The sequence below is a fragment of the Brassica napus genome, chromosome A6 (genome assembly GCF_020379485.1).
Source record: "Brassica napus cultivar Da-Ae chromosome A6, Da-Ae, whole genome shotgun sequence".
In the NCBI taxonomy this organism is placed as follows: Eukaryota; Viridiplantae; Streptophyta; class Magnoliopsida; order Brassicales; family Brassicaceae; genus Brassica; species Brassica napus.
In genome coordinates this window covers 19,534,524-19,556,842 of record NC_063439.1, presented here as the reverse complement: position 1 = coordinate 19,556,842, position 22,319 = coordinate 19,534,524, and the positions used below count along the sequence as shown (strand labels likewise).

At 39.6% G+C, this 22,319-nt stretch overlaps 2 protein-coding genes, 1 non-coding gene and 1 pseudogene across 3 annotated transcripts; 2 read left to right on the top strand and 2 right to left on the bottom strand.

Annotated features, from left to right (window-relative positions):
- Positions 1 to 11,521: 11,521 nt before the first annotated feature.
- Positions 11,522 to 11,628, top strand: LOC125576043. The gene has a single exon (XR_007314577.1). It is a non-coding gene; the product is annotated as a small nucleolar RNA R71 (small nucleolar RNA).
- Positions 11,629 to 13,772: 2,144 nt separating this feature from the next.
- Positions 13,773 to 15,626, bottom strand: LOC125575806 (annotated as a pseudogene).
- A 1,259-nt stretch (positions 15,627 to 16,885) lies between these two features.
- Positions 16,886 to 18,852, bottom strand: BNAA06G24050D. Its single transcript, XM_013791612.3, has 5 exons — positions 18,632 to 18,852; positions 17,722 to 18,355; positions 17,572 to 17,625; positions 17,308 to 17,492; positions 16,886 to 17,185 (listed from the first exon to the last, which is right to left on the bottom strand). Exons 2-5 carry the CDS (start codon positions 18,353 to 18,355, stop codon positions 17,093 to 17,095), a joined length of 966 nt encoding a protein of 321 aa, XP_013647066.1. The 5' UTR covers positions 18,632 to 18,852; the 3' UTR covers positions 16,886 to 17,092.
- Positions 18,853 to 18,980: 128 nt separating this feature from the next.
- On the top strand, positions 18,981 to 22,081 carry LOC106348000 (acyl-coenzyme A oxidase 2, peroxisomal). The gene is made up of 7 exons (XM_013787641.3): positions 18,981 to 19,582; positions 19,708 to 19,823; positions 20,068 to 20,948; positions 21,017 to 21,196; positions 21,282 to 21,448; positions 21,544 to 21,667; positions 21,748 to 22,081. The coding sequence occupies exons 1-7, from the start codon at positions 19,134 to 19,136 to the stop codon at positions 21,901 to 21,903; spliced, it is 2,073 nt and encodes a 690-aa protein (XP_013643095.2). The 5' UTR covers positions 18,981 to 19,133; the 3' UTR covers positions 21,904 to 22,081.
- The last annotated feature ends 238 nt before the right edge of the window (positions 22,082 to 22,319 follow it).

The following is a 22,319-nucleotide window of genomic DNA, read 5'->3' as shown; positions in this document are numbered from 1 at the left end:
GTACAGATAGATAAATTATCAGTTTTTTACAAAAATAAACTTGGTTGGCTAAGAGATAAAATGAATTTGTTTTTTTTCTGTCATCAATGAATTTGGTTTATCTGCTGTTTTAAAAAAAAAAATCAGATATTGAAAAATTATATGGTAAATAGTTATGGTGAAAGTCAAATAATCTAAAATAAAAAAAATTGGGTGGAAGAACGAGTGGAATAGTAGAATAAAATAGTGTTTAGTTATAAATTATTTTATATTTTCATTACAAAAATTATTTTAGTATCAAGAAGTGATCTTTGATATAATAAATTGAGAAAAATGTTTTTTTTTATTCCGAAGTATGTTTATTTCAATGATGGAACCGAAGAAACACAAATTCTACTTCAACAAAAAAAACTGCATATAGAGTATCAAGGAAACAAGGAATAACAAAATGAAATATTAAATTCCTAAAGCCTGAACACCAGTAGGTGACAAACGGCAACCTTAATCACCGAAGATATATAATTGGATAATCATCAGTCAACGTCAATACCTAGCCTCAGCAAGCAACGAGTTCGTAACCATGCAAGGCCTCCTCTGGCTACATAGGATTGATAGCGATGACCCGTGGTGACGCTATTTGCAACCGTTAGTGCCGCCATATATATTTTTTGTGCTAAAATGTGAATATCATAAAATGAAAGGTTCAGGGTTACAAAAGCCTAGTTAGTGATACTTTGGCAAAAAAAGAGATAAAAAACAAGGTATGCACATAAAATTAGAGTAGAAGAACGAGTCATCTAATCCAAAGCTGCATAAGAGTCGTGAACTTCCTCTTATGTGTTCTTGCATTAATGGTGTTGCGGATTTCCCTGTCGATGGTGTTGAAAGTTGTCTGCAATGATAAGAATCCGTTGAGGTGAACTGCAGAGTTACGCTGCCTCCAGACATTGTTGAGAAGGGATTGAGTAGCTATATTCTTCAGGGTTGAGGGTGCTGATGCAGCTGAGACTCATAACCAAGAGAGGAGCTCTTCCCACGTTAGGAAAGCCGTACAATGAGGGTCTAGCCGCTCGAAGATCCAGTTCCAGAGCACCATGGTGTAAGTACAGTTGAGGAACAAGTGGTCTCGTGATTCGCCGTGATTGCTGCAGAAACAACAAGCTGTTTGTATATTTAAACCCCAAGAAGCAAGCCTTACTTTCGTCAGTAGTCGGTTGAGATTTGCTTGCCACATAATGAAAGCCTGTCTTGGGATTGCTCCACTGAACCACACTGATTTGGCCCACACTTTTTCCTCAGCTTGTGGCCTTACCGCCTCCCAAGTCTTCGAAGAAGAGAACCCTTTGCAGTCCTTGGCCTGAACTACCCAATGAAAAGAATCTGGGGTAGACTGCTGTAGAAGTAATTTCATGGTAGTTAAGTGAATATGGAGCGGTAGAGCATTGTCTGATCTTGTTAAGGAAGTGTCCAGCCTGTCTCGTTTGTTGCGTCTTTCACTGATGCTGAGAGAGGTAATCTGATATCCCTTGGACCTGATGACCAATCATAAATGAATGGCTAGCAACGTTGTGGACACTTTCTACAAGAGATGTGACGGAGAGGAAATCTCCTTTGTTGGAGATAAACATGAAGGTTAACTTTAAGAACAAGTTATGTTTATCCTATTTGAGATAGGTTTAGGATAATGATATTACTAATGAGTTTAGGAAATATATTATCTATATAAAGAGGTGCAAGAGTGTTACATACCTTTGTGAGTTTGAGATTGTGTTTGAGAAGTTTAAGGTTTTGTGAGTGTTTCCTTAAGAGAGATTAATAAAGAGAGTTATTTGTTTGAGTTTATATACGATCTTAGATTCAATATTGTGGTATCAGAGCCTCACAATAAGAGAGAGAAGAAGCGATCATGGGAGACCTAATAACCGTGGTGAAAAAACCTAAAGAAAGAGGACCATCCTCGATAAGTTGTCTGATGTTAAACACTACCAATTATACTGTATGGGTAATACGCATGAAGATCTTGCTTAAAGTCCATAAAGTATGGGAGGTGGTGGAGAATGAATCTAATGAAGCCGAAAAAACGACATGGCAACAGCTCTGCTATTTCAATCAATTCCGGAAGCGTTGAATCTACAAGTCAGGGAACTAGAGACAGCAAAAAAGGTCTGGGACGCGATCAAAGCTCGTCACGTTGGTGCAAACAGAATAAGGGAAGCGAGACTTCAAACGCTTATGGCTGAGTTTGATCGACTCAAGATGAAAGATAACATAGCATAGATGATTTTGTTGGAAATTTATCCGAAATCTCGTCCAAATCAGCCGCTTTAGGAGAAGCTACGGAAGAAACCAAATTGGTGAAGAAATTTCTCAAAAGCCTACCAGGGAAAAAGTATATCCATATAGTTGCGTCTCTTGAGCAAATCCTTGACCTAAAAACCACTAGCTTTGAAGATATCATTGGGCGTTTAAAAACTTATGAATAACACATATGTGAGGAAGAAGAAGATCGCCAAGACAATCAAAGCAAGTTAATGTATGCCAACATGGAGTCACAATCAAACTCGAACTACTATGGCGAGTACAAAAGAAGGGGTCAAGGAGGAAGATACACTAACCAAGAAAGAGGACGGGGCGATCTTACTGGGAAAATCGAGATGCTTCTAGGTCTTACTGGGAGAACCGAGATGCCTCCAAGGTAACCTGCTTTAGGTGCGACAAATTGGGTCACTTTGCGGCAGCATGTCCTGATAGGTTGCTTAAGTTGCAAAACACACAAGAGCACAAAGAAGAAGATACAGAGGAGACAGATGCTTTGATGATGCATGATATAGTATATCTCAATGAAAGAAACGTGTGCCTTAAGGAATTCGAGTCAAGTACAGACGGGGATAGGATATGGTATTTAGACAATGGTGTGAGCAACCATATGACATGAAATAAAAAGTACTATAAGTCCATAGATGAAACGATTGCAGGAAAAGTGAGGTTTGGTGATAACTCAAGGGTTGATATTAAAGGAAAACGCTCCATCCTATTTATCAGTCAAGATGGCGGGAAGAAGCTACTGTCAGATGTATACTTCATACCAAATCTCCGAAGCAACATCATCAACCTCGGACAAGCTACTGAAGCAGGTTGTGATATAAGGATGAGAGGTGATACTCTGACTCTACATGATAAAGAGGGAAACCTTATCGTCCGAGCTAATAGATCAGGCAACCGACTGTATAACGTTTTTATGGAGTTAAGAGACCCAAAGTGCCTGCCGCTGGTTACTCAAAGCGATTGTGCACGATGGCACGCGATATTAGGATACATAGGCACTGATTCAATGAAGCTAATGATACAGAAGGAGTTGGTTCTAGAGATACCAAAGATCAGAGTCGAGAAAGAAACATGTGAGTCATGTTTACTAGGGAAACAAACGAGACAAGCATTTCCACAATCAACCTCTTTCCGAGCAACAAAGCTACTCGAATTAGTGCATGGAGATCTATGTGGCCCCATCACACCGTCGACCACAGCAAGAAACAAGTACATATTTTTCCTCATAGACGATCATTCACGCTATATGTGGAAGATACTCTTGAAAGAGAAAAACGACGCGTTCGAAAAATTCAAAAGCTTTAAGATTATGGTAGAACATGAAACAAAACAGAGCTTGAAGATGTTTCAGACAGACAGAAGTGGAGAGTTTACTTCGACAGAGTTCAACATGTTCTGTGAACAATCAGGGATACAAAGACAACTAACTGCTCCATACACTCCGCAACATAATGGAGTGGCCGAACGGCAAAACAGAACATCGATGGAGACGACACGAAGCTTCCTGAAGAACATGAACATCCCAAATTATATGTGGGGAGAGGCCATATGACATTCTACTTACTTGATAAACCGTGTTGCAACCAGAAGCTTGAACTCGCAGACTCCATATGAGGTCTTTAAAGGCAGAAAACCGAGCGTTAGACACATAAGAGTATTTGGATGTATAGGATATGCGAAGATAGATGCTCCACACCTACGTAAGCTAGATGATCGATCAAGGTCCCTTATACATCGGGGCACTGAACCTGGTTCTAAACCATACAGGTTATTGGATCCAACAAGCAAGAAGATAGTCGTGAGTAGGGATGTTGCGTTCGACAAAAATAAAGCTTGGAAGTGGATCAAATCGTCTGAGGAAACCGAGGAACCAGGAATGTTCAAACTCCCTCTTAATACACTTGAGGGTCAAAGTGATAGTGACAATGAAGGCGAGAAAGAAACAGAGGAAGACGATGACAAAAGTAATGAAGAAAAAGGTGATGCGGGCTCACCTATTATCGCGAGTGCATAATTTGACACTAATGACGAACCAACGCATGAGCTACAAAGGTCAACAAGAGCAACCAAGGCGCCAAACTACTTGAGTGATTACGTTCTCCTAGCGGAGATAGAAGGAGAAAGACTATTGTTGCTTATGAATGAAGAACCATAGGAATTTGAGGATGCCATACAAGAGAAAGTATGGAAAGATGCGTGTGAAGCAGAGATTGCGTCCATTACAAAAAAATAAAACGTGGGAGTTAGTTGATCTGCCTGAAGGAGCCAAGCCAATAGGACTCAAGTGGATATTCAAAATCAAACGAAACTCAGATGGGAGCATAAATAAGCATAAATCAAGGCTTGTAGGGAAATATTATATACAGAGACATGGTATTGACTTTGAAGAAGTATTCGCACCGATAGCACACATAGAGACCTTCAGGTTCATCATTGCACTTGCGGCGTCTAACGGATGGGAAGTGCATCACCTAGACGTCAAGACTACGTTTCTTCACCGGGAGTTGAAAGAAGATGTGTATGTTACCCAACCTAAAGTTTTTGTGGTCAGTGGAAGTGAAAACAAGGTTTATAAACTGAAGAAAGCCCTCTACGGTTTAAAACAAGCTCTGAAAGCTTGGAACAAGAAGTTGAACAAGGAGTTGGCCAAATTGAAGTTCATCAAGTGTTCAAAGGAACCATCCTTATACTTTAGGCGCATGAAAGGGACTCTTCTGTTGGTAGCAGTGTACGTTGATGATTTGCTTATTATCAGGTCAAGCATCGACATGATTCACGAGTTTAAAAGAGAGATGTCCACTATATTTGAGATGAGTGGTCTGGGTCTACTAACCTACTATCTTGACATTGAGTTACAACAACACAAATAACTCTACGCCAAGAGAGATACACGACGAAGATACTTCAAGAGACATGAATGCAAGACTGCAACGCTGTCAACACGCCAATGGAAGCAGGTCTGGTTTTGTCTAAGGCACGAGATGAACAAAGCATTGATGAAAAGGAATTCAGGTGGAACATAGGATGTCTGCGATACTTACTATATACGCGTCCTGATCTTGCATACAGTGTAGGTTTGCTGAGCCGATACATGAACGACCCTAAGACCTCTCATGCGGCTGTGTTGAAAGTGATACTAAGGTACTTAAAGGGAACTACGGCTCATGGTCTGGCGTTTACTCGAGGTAGCAAGATGGATTTGGTCGGATATACCAATAGCAGTCACAATATAGACAAAGATGACGGAAGAAGTACAACATGACACATATTTTACTTGAATAAGTGTCCTATTACATGGTGCTCTCAGAAACATGAGATTGTAGCTCTATCATCTTGTGAAGCTGAATTCATGGCAGCTACCGAAGCAGCAAAACAAGAAATATGGCTACAAGAACTCCTTGAAGAAATCACAGAGAAGTCGTGTAAGAGGGTAACAATATACATTGATAACAGGTCGGCTATTGCTCTAACAAAGAATCATGTGTTCCATGGGCGAAGCAAGCATATTCATAAGCAATATCACTTTATCAGAAAGTGTGTTGAGAATGAGCAAATTAAAGTTCAACACGTTCCAGGCATAGAACAGAAGGCGGACATTCTAACAAAGGCACTTGGGAGAATCAAGTTCAAATAAATGAGAGAGCTTGTTGGAATTCAAGATTTAGCTAACTTCAAGTTTAAAGAGGAGAATGTTGAAGATAAACATGAAGGTTAACTTTGAGAACAAGTTATGTTTATCCTATTTGAGATAGGTTTAGGATAATGATATTACTAATGAGTTTAGGAAATATATTATCTATATAAAGAGGTGTAAAAATGTTGCATACCTTTTGTGAGTTTGAGATTGTGTTTGAGAAGCTTAAGGTTTTGTGAGTGTTTCCTTAAGAGAGATTAATAAAGAGAGTTCTTTATTTGAGTTTATATACGATCTTAGATTCAATATCCTTGGGTCCTCCATATCCTCCACAACACTCATAGATGACAGTTCAAACGAGACATTCATATGTCTCTGACTGGCATGCTATCCACCATAACACACATTACGGTGGAACTTTAGGTTGCTTCCCGTGAATCTTTTCTACTTTTTTTTTTCTTTTTTTTGAATGTGTTAAATTTATTCAACTCAAAAACTTTTTTTACAAAAACTGATGATGTTATATAGTTTTTTTTAATTAAAACATCACTATAATCTCATGTTTTTTTTGAAGATGACCATCAAAGCCATCAATTTGTTCTAGTAGCAATTTAAAACGACCACCACTATAAAGTGAAGGTTACTATCATTTCTATTGTAAGTTTGTCTACAAACCATCATTATAGGAAAATCAAGGTTATAACTTATAAGTTATAGCTAACAAGTAACAAATACACACTAATTCATGTGTTGTTATTATTATTTTTTTAATTATACAAGGGTATCTTGTCCCCTCCCCCCCCCTCTTCCCCTCCCGAAGTGGATTGATGTTAGGAGTTTTCAAGGCTTCTAAGACAAATGTTGTAGTATAAATGATTGTCGAACCAGTTCTGAGGGATATCAAAGCACTGAGAATGCAAGTACTCACTTAATCTAAGTGCAACCAATGATTTAGATGGGTTTTAAACTACTACTAATACTAGAAAGCAATAACAGAATGATACTTTCTTGACTAAGGGAAAAGAGAACTCATGGGCATAGGGATTAGACTTTGGGTGATCAAGTATCGAACTAAGGATGGCAAATGATCAATCAAACTATCAACCTTAAGCCTAGACACAATTCTAAGCAAGCTCTATGTCTAGATGAATGCTCATTTGCTAACATATCTCAAACATCAAATGTCTTTGGTTGAATAATATGAAAGCAATCATTACTAACAAGTCTATTAGCTATCTTAGCACCTTTAACAACAAATGTCTTTGGCAAAGTATACTAAAAGTCTAGGAGAGTTGTCTCAGGCATTTCATCAAACACCTTTTGGGTGGAAAATGTCTATTGATCAACTTTTGAGTGGCCAACTCAGAAGATGCATTATGAATACTCTACTAGCAAGGAACAAGAATGATCTACACTAAAACATCCTAGAACTAACCTAATCACCCTTAATCTCCCTAACTCATGAATTCAAAAGGTGATTACTCACTAATCTCCATGATTCCTCTTAAACCCATATTGGATTTCAGATTAATCATGTAGAGAAATAGATAAGAAATCAACAAGAACACAAGATGAAAGCAATGAAATCTGAATCAAAAGAGGTTTTTTTTACTAGTTCTTCTCTAGAAAAGAGATTATCTTGCCTCCCATGGCTTACAAAGTACTTAACTTAGGTTTAGAAAGTGTAAAACATCAAAACAAATGACCAAAAGGCCCCTGAAATAACATAAAAATCGTCCAAGCAAAACACGCGGAGCGACCTAGCATAGTCGCTCCAGGAGGTCGCTCCCGACGCGTTTTTTTGTGTCTCGACGCGTCAAAACGCGAGTGACTTGAGCTGGTCGCTCTGGCTGGGAGTGACTTGAGGTAGTCGCTCTGGACTGGTCGCTCTGGCTGGGAGCGACCTCGGTAGGTCGCTCTGAGAGGTCACTCTGCGATGCTCGGCCAGGATGGATATGCCTCTAGTAAATTGATCATAACTCCTTCATTACATCTCCAAATGACTTGAAACTACTTCCATTAGAAAGCTAACTCAATTTGCTGTGTCTCCACAAAATCTTAGCAACAGAAGATTTTTCTAAAGGCTCCATCCATGCTCATCTTTCACCCCCTTTTGGATCACTATGCTCCCAAACATCTCAAATCACTCCATGGCACACTCCAGCACCTAATAAGGACAATGAATGCAAAATGCAACCTAGACATGGCTAAATCCTAATCTATATGATGAAAATGTTCATGGATGAATGGATAAAACAATGTAAATATGCAAGATATCAACTCCCCCAAACTTGTTCTTTTACTTGTCCACAAGTGAACTTTCTAGAACTCATAGGGAGAGAGGTTGAAGGTGGAGCACATAGCCAAAAGAAACACAACTAGCACACTCTCTTATTACACTCTAGCTTCTCTAGGCCTATCTTAACTCTTTTTGTTCTTACACTCATCATCAAGCATCCACACATTCAAATCAACCAACTCTCACATTCATTAAGCACAAAACATCAGGTGAATTCTTGCAAATGGTCAGTTGGTCCAAGTCATTTGGTTGGGTAAGGGAAGGCTTTTATTCAAGTGATTCAAAAGGTTCAAAACATATGATCTTTAAGGTGGTTTACTCTCGAAACAAGTAGACTTGACATTGCACATAATATACTAAGAAAGGGATCAACTCATGCATACAATGCTCAATCTCCATTGTTCTACCCTTTTCCCAAACATACAATTACACAATCATTCCCAATGTCAAACCCAACTCACATCTCTCACCAAAAGATTCTAAAAACATCAGCTCTTTCTCTTTGAAATCTACAAGGGATTTTTTCAGAACCTCAAAATATTTTTTAGCTCCTAACAACTTTGCTAGCCCCTTTTTCTTTCTTTTCTTTTTCTTTTCTCTTTTTTTGTTTCGTTTTCTTTTTCCTTTTTTTTTTTTTTAGGTTGGGGGCCAAGACTTTTCAAAACTTGAGCTAGAGGCTTCTCTACTTATCCCAATAAAACAATTCACTTAAGCACAAAGAGTCTATTCTTTTTCTTTTTCATTTCTCCCAAATCATAATCACAACACTCACCCCCCACCTATAGCTAGACAATAGAGTGCCCAATCTAGCAAAAATGAAGATCAAGCATTGTCGTTCCCGATACCTCAACATTATGCACATGTAAGACTTTCCGAAAAAGGCCTCACTCATCAAACAATGAAAGCTTAGAAGGAGGGAAAGGTTTTGGGAGTGGTCTACCACTAGAGTTTGTCAAAAAAGATTGGCATAAAAGATGTGACAACTCAAGTGTGTATAGCCATGACTCAGTACACAAGGGACCATGAGCAAGAAGCATTAAGTTCGTTCAGTTCAAATAAGGTTGTAGTTGGCTTCAAAGACTGAGTTTCAGCAATCAACAAGTTTCAGGAAGAGTTTTCAAGGCTCGAAACATACAAGTCTTTTTGAGAGGTGCAAAAGCTACTCAGGTGCAACGTAGTGTTCTTTACAAGGCATTTAAAATCATTGCTCCCAATGCAAGTGAATGCAACCTATATGCTCTAGACTCTCCTAGAAATGCAAATGATGCAAACTAAATGATTGTTTTTTTTTTATATGCAAATAGGTATGCAATGCATGACTCAATGAAACAACATCAAAGCAAACATGATCAAATACTTGGTACCTCCCCCAAACTTGAGTTACACAGTCTCTGTGTTGTCAAGTAGAGAGAGATACCGAAAAGAAGACTAATATGCAAAAATGAAATGGTATATACAAGGGAGTGTGGTGGTTTACCTTCTATGGGGAATGAGTAGAGGGAGATGCTCCCTCCTCGTCGTCCTCAGGTGGTAACTCTTCAAGGTGCTCATCAGCAGGAGTGCCCATCTCTTCAATGTAGAAGGCTTGCCCGAACACAGTTGGTTTCCTCATTTTCCCTTTGATGTCAAAGTGGAGGATGTTCTCTTTACCCAAATGGAGATCAATCGTGCCCTCCTTCACATTAACAATAGCTCCTGTTGTAGCTAAGAATGGCCTTCCTAGAATCAATGGGTCTTGAGCCTCCTCACCCATCTCAAGCACCACAAAATCTGTAGGTATCTCATACCTTCCAATCTTCACAGGGAGGTCCTCTAAGATGCCCACAGGATACTTCACTGAACGATCAGCTAACACCAGAGAGACTCTACACTTCTTGTACTGAGTGAATCCAAGCTTCTTTGCAACAGACAAAGGCATCAAGCTGACACTAGCTCCCAAATCGCAGAGACATTTCTCAAATACCATAGGTCCAAGAGCACAAGGTAGTGTGAAGCTTCCTGGATCCTCTAACTTCTCTGGAACATCAAGCCTCTGGATGATGGCACTGCACTTATGGGTAAGAATCATCATGCCTTCCATCTCCTTCTTCTTTGCAGCTACAACATCTTTCAAGAACTTGCTGTATTGAGGAATCAACATAAAAGCATCGATGATGGGCATTGCAACCTGAGCTTCACTCATTTGCTTCTCAAACAGAGCCTTGTACTTCTCTAGCAGCTGCTTCTTGAATCTACCAGGAAATGGAAGTTTGGGTTCATAGGGAGGAGGAACAAAAGAACTTTCACTTGCTGGAGTAACAACTTCACCATCCTTTAATGTCTTCTTCTCTTCCCCAACCTTTCCTTTACCTTTGGCTTCCACTATCTTCTCCAAGATCTCGTCATTGATCTTCTCATCAACAATCACCACTTCATCATCTATGTTGATGGCAACCCCCTCACCTAGTTTCTCAGCATCCTTGGTGAGGGTTCTAGGAGGTAACTGCTTACCACTCCTAAGGGTGATAGCTTTGGCCTCCTTGGGGTTTTGGTCAGACTTTCCAGGTAGAGATCCTTGCTGGCGATTCTGGTGAGTGTTCATGGAAGCAAACTGATTCTCTAAATTCCTGACTGTAGAAGCAAGGTGTGAGAATTTGTTGTTGAGCTCATTGTAGCTCCCATCAATCTTGGTATGAAGGTTCTTCAACTCATAACCAACATGCTTCTCACTTCTAGTCTGAGACTCCAAGATTTGTTTCAGTAAGGTATCAGTGCTGCTCTCTTGAGGAGCAGAGGAACCAGACGAGGGGTTTTGCTGAGGCTGATAGCTGCCTTGCTGGTTGTTTCTAGGCGGATAACCACTCTGTTGGTTGTTGAGATAGGATTTCTGTTGGTAGTTGTTGTACTGAAAGTTGGGCTCTTTTTTGTACCAGCTACCATTGTTGTTGATGAAACACAGCTCTTCCTGACCTTCCAAACCCTCAACCTCATGAACAACAGGTGGTGTCTCTTGGCTTGGGTTACCCACAAAGTGCAGCTGCTCTTGGGTGGCTTTATCAGCAATGAGGAGGTCTATCTTATCCTGTAGAGCCTTCAACTCCTTCCTCGTCTGCTTATCATTTGTTCTACTGCCTCTGTCGTGGTCTCCACTGTAGACTGCGTCACTCTTTACCATGTTGTCAACCAGCTCCTCAGCATCCTCCTCAGTCCTCCCCAAGAAAAACCCATTGCTAGCTGTATCCAGTCTGGCTCTGTACTTTGGAAGAGCACCACGGTAGAATGTGCTCAGCAAGCTCTCCTTAGAAAAGCCATGGTGTGGGCATTGAGCTTGGTAGCCCTTGAATCTCTCCCAGGCTTCACTGAAGCCTTCCAAGTTTTTCTGTTGAAAGCTGGAAATCTCGTTTCTCAGCTTAGCAGTTCTTGAAGTAGAGAAGAATTTCTCCAAGAATGCTTTCTTGCAGTCATCCCAAGTGGTGATGGAGTCGCTGGGTAGAGACTTCTCCCACTGACGTGCCTTATCCCCCAAAGAGAAAGGGAATAGCTTGAGCTTTAAGGCATCTTTGGACACACCATTGGTTTTTGACAACCCACAGTAGCTGTCGAACCTGTCCAAGTGATCAAATGGATCCTCTAGAGCCAAGCCATGATACTTGTTGTTCTCGATCACGTTGAGGAGTCCTGATTTGATCTCAAAGTTGTTGGCTGCCACAGCGGGTGCTCGGATTCCCAATCGATGACCATGAATGTTGGGACGGTCGTAAGTGCCAATGGGTCGAGCTGCTCGCTGTTGGTTTTGTGGAATATTGTTAGCTCCATTGACGCCCACATCATTTTGGGGTATGTCTCCCATATCAGTATCCAATCTCTGCAAGTGAGCCTGTTGCTCTTCTTCTCTTCTCTTTCTAGCACACTCTCTCTCTAAAGCTCTGATGTCTGCAGCTCTTGGAACTAAGTTTGATGGATCCCTGCTCCTCAAGTTCATACACCTGTAGATTAAAGGGAGGTGAAGAAGAATCAGTAACAAAAGAAAATAAAAATGACTTAGTCTCAAGCAAGTGACTAAATCTCAATGTTGAAATCTACTCAGAATTTGGCAACGGCGCCAATTTGATGTTAGGAGTTTTCAAGGCTCCTAAGACAAATGTTGTAGTATAAATGATTGTCGAACCAGTTCTGAGGGATATCAAAGCACTGAGAATGCAAGTACTCACTTAATCTAAGTGCAACCAATGATTTAGATGAGTTTTAAACTACTACTAATACTAGAAAGCAATAACAGAATGATACTTTCTTGACTAAGGGAAAAGAGAACTCATGGGCATAGGGATTAGACTTTGGGTGATCAAGTATCGAACTAAGGATGGCAAATGATCAATCAAACTATCAACCTTAAGCCTAGACACAATTCTAAGCAAGCTCTATGTCTAGATGAATGCTCATTTGCTAACATATCTCAAACATCAAATGTCTTTGGTTGAATAATATGAAAGCAATCATTACTAACAAGTCTATTAGCTATCTTAGCACCTTTAACAACAAATGTCTTTGGCAAAGTATACTAAAAGTCTAGAAGAATTGTCTCAGGCATTTCATCAAACACTTTTTGGGTGGGAAATGTCTATTGATCAACTTTTGAGTGGCCAACTCAGAAGATGCATTATGAATACTCTACTAGCAAGGAACAAGAATGATCTACACTAAAACATCCTAGAACTAACCTAATCACCCTTAATCTCCCTAACCCATGAATTCAAAAGGTGATTACTCACTAATCTCCATGATTCCTCTTAAACCCATATTGGATTTCAGATTAATCATGTAGAGAAATAGATAAGAAATCAACAAGAACACAAGATGAAAGCAATGAAATCTGAATCAAAAGAGGTTTTTTTTTACTAGTTCTTCTCTAGAAAAGAGATTAACTTGCCTCCCATGGCTTACAAAGTACTTAACTTAGGTTTAGAAAGTGTAAAACATCAAAACAAATGACCAAAAGGCCCCTAAAATAACATAAAAATCGTCCAAGCAAAACACGCGGAGTGACCTAGCATAGTCGCTCCAGGAGGTCGCTCCTGACGCGTTTTTTTGTGTCTCGACGCGTCAAAACGCGAGTGACTTGAGCTGGTCGCTCTGGCTGGTCGCTCTGGCTGGGAGTGACTTGAGGTAGTCGCTCTGGACTGGTCGCTCTGGCTGGGAGCGACCTCGGTAGGTCGCTCTGAGAGGTCACTCTGCGATGCTCGACCAGGATGGATATGCCTCTAGTAAATTGATCATAACTCCTTCATTACATCTCCAAATGACTTGAAACTACTTCCATTAGAAAGCTAACTCAATTTGCTGTGTCTCCACAAAATCTTAGCAACAGAAGATTTCTCTAAAGGCTCCATCCATGCTCATCTTTCACCCCCTTTTGGATCACTATGCTCCCAAACATCTCAAATCACTCCATGGCACACTCCAGCACCTAATAAGGACAATGAATGCAAAATGCAACCTAGACATGGCTAAATCCTAATCTATATGATGAAAATGCTCATGGATGAATGGATAAAACAATGTAAATATGCAAGATATCATGGATCCAGACTATTCATGTGTTAGCAGCCTACGTTATCGGCCCACGTTACGGTCCTCTGTCATCACCAGATGCCGAAATTTTAATTCAACAGTGTTATTATTACTATTGAATCCATGATAAAAGCAAATATAATGTCCACAAGCAATAGGCTAGTCTCGGAATTTAAACATATTGAGCTGTTTCAATAAATATGCCTCATTAGAAACCACACCATAAGGAAAGCAGAAAACATAGGTTTCACTGCATGAAAAAATTTCATTACAAAGCTCTGCAATAATAATCTTCTTAAAAACTAGAGATAAGCAAATGAATTTTGAAAGATTAAATAGATCCATGAGTAGCGTACCAATCAATCTCAAAATGAAGGATACTTTTGCAAACCCATTAAAAAAGCTCTCATCTTCCTGTTTTTTTCTTTGGAATAGAGAACTGAACGTATTAGTTGCTTATTCGAATAACAGAGTAAAAAGATCTCTTGAATAGAATAAAGACATAAGCTTGTCACGCACTCATAGCCGTTTATTCTTCACTTCATCCATTGGCTTGAGAAATCCAACATCGTTATATTCGACTCAGGAGAGCCGTATCCGGAACTATCTGGAATTTCACGTTCTTGCTCCAGTTTAGGAACCGTGTAATAAAAAACCAAAGAACCATTCCACTGTTTTCGCCGGTTTCCTGACATCAGGCAGGGGAACATCTGAAATATTATAACATATGGATTCTATCTTAGTGTTGACAGAAGGAGGGGCGAAGCCACGTTTAGAGGTGTGGTGGCACGTGCACCCTCTTATTTATTGATATTTGAAATGTTACACTTAAAGTTACTATAGTTTCAGTGGATCATTTGGTAAAAAACAGGGTTTGCACCCATAATGTCCTGAGTTCGAATCCCGTCGCATGCAGATTTATTTTTTATCACTAATAATGCACCCATTAAATAATTCTTCTGGCTTCGCCCTTTTATATTCTCCACGACTAGCAATGTCCGGGAAGTTGAGACGTGTGTTGTCTCCTCTGATCTTATGAGCAGCTTGATCGTAAGCTAATGCAGCTTCTTCCGCGGATTTGAACGTACCGAGCCATAACCTGGTTCGGTGTTTAGGCAACCGGATCTCAGCAACCCATTTCCCCCATTGTCGTTGTCTTACGCCTCGGTATAGTTTAACCGGTCTAGTTACGTTGGCTTTCTTCATTGGTGTTGGTTTAGCGCCGCAACCACGACGGCGAGCTTGGTTTTGTTGTCTGAGATGTAACTCTCTTTGAATTTCTAGGATTTGAGTGTCAGTGAATTGGGTTTAGCCCAATTGGCCCGGTTTGGTTATCAGGAGTTAATGGTACTGGTTCTGTTACCTTCATGAACGGTTCGAGAGCTTTCATGAACTCTTCTACGCAACCATTCATGTTCATAACTTTTTCCATTTGTAGTTTTGTACAAAAAATTAATAATTAATTTGGAGAAATAAAGATGAACTTCTGGAGAAAAAAGAGAAGCCCTACTGAGAAAAAAAAAGTAGACTGAATAATATAAATAGAAAAAAAAAACACACGGATACCAAAAAGAAAGAAAAGATTTTTGTGTGTGTGTTGATAGTCGCCATACCTTCGGCTTATATATGTGTTAGCTTCGACCATAAGGGTTGTGTATTGTAAATACTAAACACAATTTTTAGTATACTAAACACAATTTGCTCAAAACTCAAAAGAAACAATTTTAATATCCCTTTACACTAAAAACTGCATATATCTAAAGAAAATACATCGCATGATCGCATCAAAGGAGAATATTATCAAACAAACGTGTGAGTCCTTTTATCAAAAAAAAAAAAAAAAACAAAGGTGTGAGTCGTTGGCAATAGTTATGGCGACTCAGATTCGTTTATGTTTGTTTGTGTCTTAAGCCAATACCCCTTCTATATTAAAAAGGAAGAAAAAGTCAATAACCAATGGAAAGTTTTTTTAAAAATAAAAATAATTAACCAATACAAAGTTTATGGTGTTTTAGAGCATCCCCGTCGTATAAGATACTAATGAGATTATTTAATTATTTAATTTAAATATTTATTATATTTTATATATAATTATTATTTATTTTTAAAACTAAGTCATAAATAAATTAATATGTATATAGATAACATCTAAAGAGTATATAACACTCAGTTTTTTGTTTATTTTTTATTAAAAAAACTATATATCCCTTTCAACTTAATTTCTTAATATAAAGCTAAAAATGTTTTGTTCAAAAAAAAAAAAGCTAAAAATGATTTACTCAATTAGTTTCATTAATTACTACAATACTATTTGAATGAATGGTTAGAATATATCAAGTATTTTTATCTTTAATTTTTATTTATACTCATAAACATTACCACTAATGATTTACTTGGTTTTAAAAAGTACACAAAAAATAAAGAAATGGATTAGAATATCTATATTTTATTAAGTATTGTATAGTAAGCTATAATAAAAAAACGCAAAAATATCATTTTCTCATTTAGTTTTTATAAACCGTATCAGATACAGATATATAAAAGAAACAACCAATCATCCACAACAATAAGGCTCTGTGTATAACTTTGGAATATTAAATTTTTTAACTGCATTTATTGTTTTTTGGAAAAAAGTGTAAAGCCGGAAATGGAAAAATAGAGTAGGAGCCAATCATCTTTGAGAGTGAAAGCAAAGGGGCCTCGCAACTATTGGCTCTCACGTAGACGTGCACACGATGTGTCCTAAGTGGATTTGACTTCAGGAAAAACGTGAATCTCTAGTGAATATTCTGATTCTCTACTCTTTTTTTGTTTCACGTTTTTTTAAAAGATATTTAAATAGAAATCCAGATAGATTTTGTAGTAATCTGAAAGAAACAAGCGAATATCCCCCTATTCTCAATGAATATATTGCTATCCTAAGAAGCATGAATATGACAAGGGTTATTATGATTCAATGTACCTTAATAGATTCTCCGTACCAGTGGACTCAGCACACCTCTTAACTTTACTTAAATGACACTTTGAATCACCTAATATTTAGGTTTATCAAGGGGCATTTGAAGTATTAAAAGGATGAGAAACCAAATGAAGACATGCTCAAGAGACAATGGGATCCAATATGGTAACAATAATTCTTAAAGAACAGACAAATTGCTAAGAGAAGCAAAGATTATCATAACTAACGAGTAACAAAGATGCAATAATCGGATGACAATAGAAGTTATGATACATATATGAGTTGCTTTCAAAGGTTACAGAGCCTTCCAAAGTTCAAACCAGTAATTTTTTAAAAACAACAACAGTACCTAAGTGTTGTTCTGTTGAGGTGTTTTCGTCGCTCTCTCCAGATCAATCTTGCAATTTTCTCTCAACTCTTTCATGGTTACGAAGCTATCCTGCTGCAGAATATAACATAAACAACGGACTTCAAACACACATAACCGAAACTAACCATTTCACAGTGAGAACACTTGTGAAGTTTTGTTCTGAAAAATCTAATAGAAGCTCTAGAGGAACTTACAAGGTGGCTGCTTTCACGAGCCAAGATACCCTCCATGTTAAGAAAGAGAGATGTCCACTGACCCATGACATCAAACTCTACATTTGTGGAGTTATTGGAGTTTTCAGATCCATAAACATCCGTTGGCCTTCCTTTACCATTCCTTCGGATCAAGCTACTAGCTTCTTTCTGGCTCTTCTTCAGTACTGCACTCAAACACAAACTCATCATGAAATTACCATTACTAATCAACTCTGAATTTTGGAGTGTAATGAGAACACTTACCCGATAATCGACCTTTGATATCCTGGTAGTGGAGATCTGACCAGATATATGCAGCTGAAACATTTCATTACATTCACAAACTAAGTTAATTATTGTTACTGAGAAACAAAGAGCAGGATTAACAAAAGCAACACTGAATAATCAGACAACCTTTGAGGCAAAAGGAACAAGAGCATGATTTAAGCTCATCATCAGCATCCATATTATTGTCAACAGCCGAACATCTGCTCATATTAAACGGTTTGATAGTCTCGGAACTAGCCAACAAACCCGTTCCTTCGGCAGCCACCGTCGCCAACCTATCATCACTCTCACAATTGCTGCTACTGAAGAGAGTCATGGTTAAGTCTTCACCGGCAACAGGATCAGTTTGACTTGAAAAGTCAGCAACGTTCGAGTCCTTGTCACACTCTCTCTGACTAAGTTCCACCGCAGTATCCACAGCATTGGTTTCACCCTGAGACTCTTTCACATCGAAGTTCTCGGAATCAGCATCAACAGCAGGTGAGTCACCAAAACTAATCTTATCATCATCAGAAGAACCGTCGTTTGCATCACTAGTCCTAGTACTCTCCTTGACCAAGTCGTCTACAACTAAACACAACCTCTTGGAAAACTTCACCCCTGAGCCTTCACGAGCGACGGTCTTACCAGCATCGTCCCCAGACTTCAAAAGAAAGTCACCCAGAATCGAGGAGATCCCTCTCTTGCTTGGAACATTAGTCATATCACACAAAGGGAGACGCGTTTCCTTGGACACTAAGCTGCAGCTATCTCCAGTCATCTTCACAACACACAAAAAAGAAGAAAACTTTTCATCTTCAATATCAAAACGTCACAAAACCCATATCCCAAAATCAAACTTAAACAATACTCTTTACCCCCAAAACATAAACCCTAAAAATTCAGAGGTAACAATTAACACCACAATCAAGAAATTGAAGAAAACCCTAATCGAAACCTTCAATTCGGAATCAGAAACTGTAAGTACGCTACGAAATGAATCGATTCGTCAACTGAGAACAAGAACCCTAAAATCAACAAAGTTAGGGTTACTGACCAATGGACTAGTGGCATCTGTCGAAGTCTAAGAAACCTTCGTTGAGTCGGAGAGATATAGGAGCTCGGGCTCTCGGAGTAGGTGAGGTAGGGTTTTTGAGGTGGTTGAGGCGGGAACCTGTGCGGATCTTCCGACCTTAAGAGATTTCTTTTGACCCGCGTTTCGAATTACGATTTTGGCGTCGGACTCGGGAGTCGCGCGCGGTCCCCCCCCATCTCTTAATGGGCCTTACTCGATTACTTCAAGCCCACTAAAATACTAGGCCCTGGTAACCTTATCTGACAGCGGTGTAAGCATGTACATACAGAGACTACTTGGAATACGATGAGATCATCTATAGATAGATAAATATATCCTCGAAAGGCGCGCCAAACTTTTATCCACTCGTTAACGGACACGTCATCTTTGACTTTGAATCCACGTCAGCTCCCTTGCCGTGAAAGCATTCACTTTATAAACCGCATGGTGGTTAGAAAAGTAGTCATTTGATATTTTTCTTCCAATGGAATCGCGGCGAGGGAATCAAATGACGGAGGAGGAATCTGCGGCGAGGCGGATCCAGCGATTGTCGTCGCACATCTCTCCCGCGTTAACGGCGCCGTCGTCGTCGTCGCAGGCACCTCTGGTGCAGAGGGAGGTTTGTTCTTCGCGGACGAAGAAGGTGAACGTGAATAGCCAGGCGCTGTCTGTGTACATGAGGGGGAAACACATGGACGTGCAGGAGAAAGTGTACGAGTTCTACAATTCCCGCCCCGATTTGCAGACGCCGATCGAGATCTCGAAGGACGATCATCGGGAATTGTGTATGAGGCAGCTGCTCGGGCTCGTGAGGGAAGCTGGGGTGAGGCCGTTCAGGTACGTCGCGGATGATCCGGAGAAGTATTTCGCCATCATGGAAGCTGTTGGAAGCGTTGATATGTCGCTTGGGATCAAGCTCGGCGTTCAATACAGGTTACTACTTTGAATTTGGTTGGATTAGTATTGTTGTTGATGAACGTTTGATCTTGGGATCTTTAGCTTCTTGTTTTATATATGGATAAGAACTCAGCCGTTTGCATTGACTTTTTGATTTATAGTCTTTGGGGAGGATCTGTGATTAATTTGGGAACGAAGAAGCATAGAGACAAGTATTTCGATGGCATTGACAATCTCGACTACACTGGTTGCTTTGCTATGACTGAGCTCCACCATGGTGAGTGATTACACAGCCGGATCTGAGAGATTTAAGGGTTAATAAACATTTCTTAATAACCTTAATAAAAAAAAGTTTCATAATTTGGGAGATTATGTTAATGTAAAAAATCTCCAAATGTTTGGGAGCCGGTGCTATAATATTTTATTGGACTGTGCCTAGATCCGGCCTTTCTGATGACTAAACATGATGTATATGCGTGTGTCGTTAGTTTAGTAACCTTCGGTTTTATGTTTGCTTCAAGGGTCTAATGTTCAAGGTCTCCAGACCACGGCCACGTTCGATCCCATCACAGACGAATTCGTGATCGACACGCCTAATGATGGAGCCATCAAATGGTGGATTGGAAACGCTGCAGTTCATGGGAAGTTCGCAACTGTTTTCGCTAGGCTTATCCTTCCAACGCATGATACCAAAGGAGTCTCTGATATGGGTGTTCACGCCTTCATAGTTCCCATAAGGGATATGAAAACCCACCAGACGCTCCCAGGTGTTGAGATTCAAGATTGTGGGCATAAAGTGGGCCTGAACGGTGTGGACAACGGTGCGTTGAGGTTCCGTGCTGTGAGAATACCCCGTGACAACCTTCTCAATCGGTTTGGAGATGTGTCCCGTGACGGGAAGTATACAAGTAGCTTACCAACGATCAACAAAAGATTTGGTGCAACGCTTGGTGAGCTTGTGGGTGGACGAGTTGGTCTTGCTTATGCATCTGTTGGCGTTCTTAAAATATCCGCCACGATTGCGATTCGTTACTCGCTGTTGAGGCAACAGTTTGGTCCTCCAAAGCAACCTGAGGTCAGTATTCTTGATTACCAGTCTCAGCAACACAAGCTCATGCCGATGTTGGCATCCACCTATGCGTACCATTTCGCAACTGTGTACCTCGTGGAGAAATATTCAGAGATGAAGAGGACTCACGATGAGCAATTGGTTGCTGATGTTCATGCACTCTCTGCGGGGCTCAAATCTTATATAACGTCTTATACCGCCAAGTCGCTCTCGGTCTGTAGAGAAGCTTGTGGAGGACATGGTTACGCAGCTGTTAACAGGTTTGGAAGCTTGAGAAACGATCATGACATTTTCCAAACATTTGAAGGAGACAACACAGTGCTTCTGCAACAGGTAAGAAACTTTCCACCTTGTCCTGATTATGAACAACCATTTTTATAGTGTTTGGTTGTATCTTATAGGTGGCAGCTGATTTGCTGAAGAGATACAAAGAGAAGTTCCAAGGTGGGACATTGACAGCTACGTGGAGTTACTTGAGAGAGTCGATGAACGCTTATTTGTCTCAGCCAAATCCTGTTACAGCTCGTTGGGAAGGTGAAGATCATCTAAGAGATCCTAAGTTCCAACTAGATGCTTTCAGGGTGAGTTAGTGTTTACTCTATATATAATCTCTCTGACTCTCATTGGCTTCATCTTTATCCCTCACCTAACATTTCATCTCCACAGTATCGGACATCGCGTCTCCTACAAAGTGTTGCAATGAGATTGACGAAACACACCAAGACACTTGGATCATTCGGCGCTTGGAACAGATGCTTGAATCATCTCTTGACACTTGCGGAATCTCACATTGAATCAGTCATTCTCGCCAAGTTCATTGAAGCTGTTCGAAAGTAAGTAACAAACACACACACAAAAATCCTCTAATAACAACTCAAGTTTAATAAATCTCACATTAAATTAAAAAACAAAACATATGTTTCTTCAGATGTCCGGACCCAAGGGCAAAAGCTGGTCTGAAACTAGCATGTGATCTTTACGCATTGGACCATATATGGAAAGATATAGGAACATACCGTAACGTGGATTATGTCGCGCCTAACAAAGCCAAGGTTTGCTTGTTGTTATACATAAAATCAATGATTTTTCTCGATAAAATGGTTGGTTACAAATTATCTTTATCTTTATGCAGGCAATTCATAAGTTGACTGAGTATTTGAGTTTCCAAGTAAGGAATGTGGCCAAGGAGCTAGTGGACGCTTTCGATCTACCTGATCATGTTACTCGAGCGCCAATTGCTATGCAGTCTGATGCGTATGCACAGTATACTCAAGTTGTTGGATTCTAAAAAAGGTAAGGAAAAAAAAAAGAAATATCAGATTGAATAATTTCCTTCGAGTCTTTTTGATACGAAGTGAAAATAACAATTTATACTACGTGTCGTCCCCGTTTTGTTATTTGTTTTGTGTATTCTTTGCTATTTGTTTCCACAAGAGAATAATAAATCATTGAACTTGATTTTTCAATCGATAAGCTAAGTTCAGACTTATCTTGTAAAATATTCATAGGTCCTGATCACACACCTGCACTGAATTTGTTAACATAGTCATATTAGTCAAAATATGAGTAAGAGATCTCAAGAAAACATTTCCTTAATTATCAAGTTCTAAATTAAATTGAGAAAAAGACTAGGATAGCACCAAACCAAGTTTTTGTTCCCAAAGTAGCACTCAAATCTCAAAGTCACAAAAATAGGTTTCATTA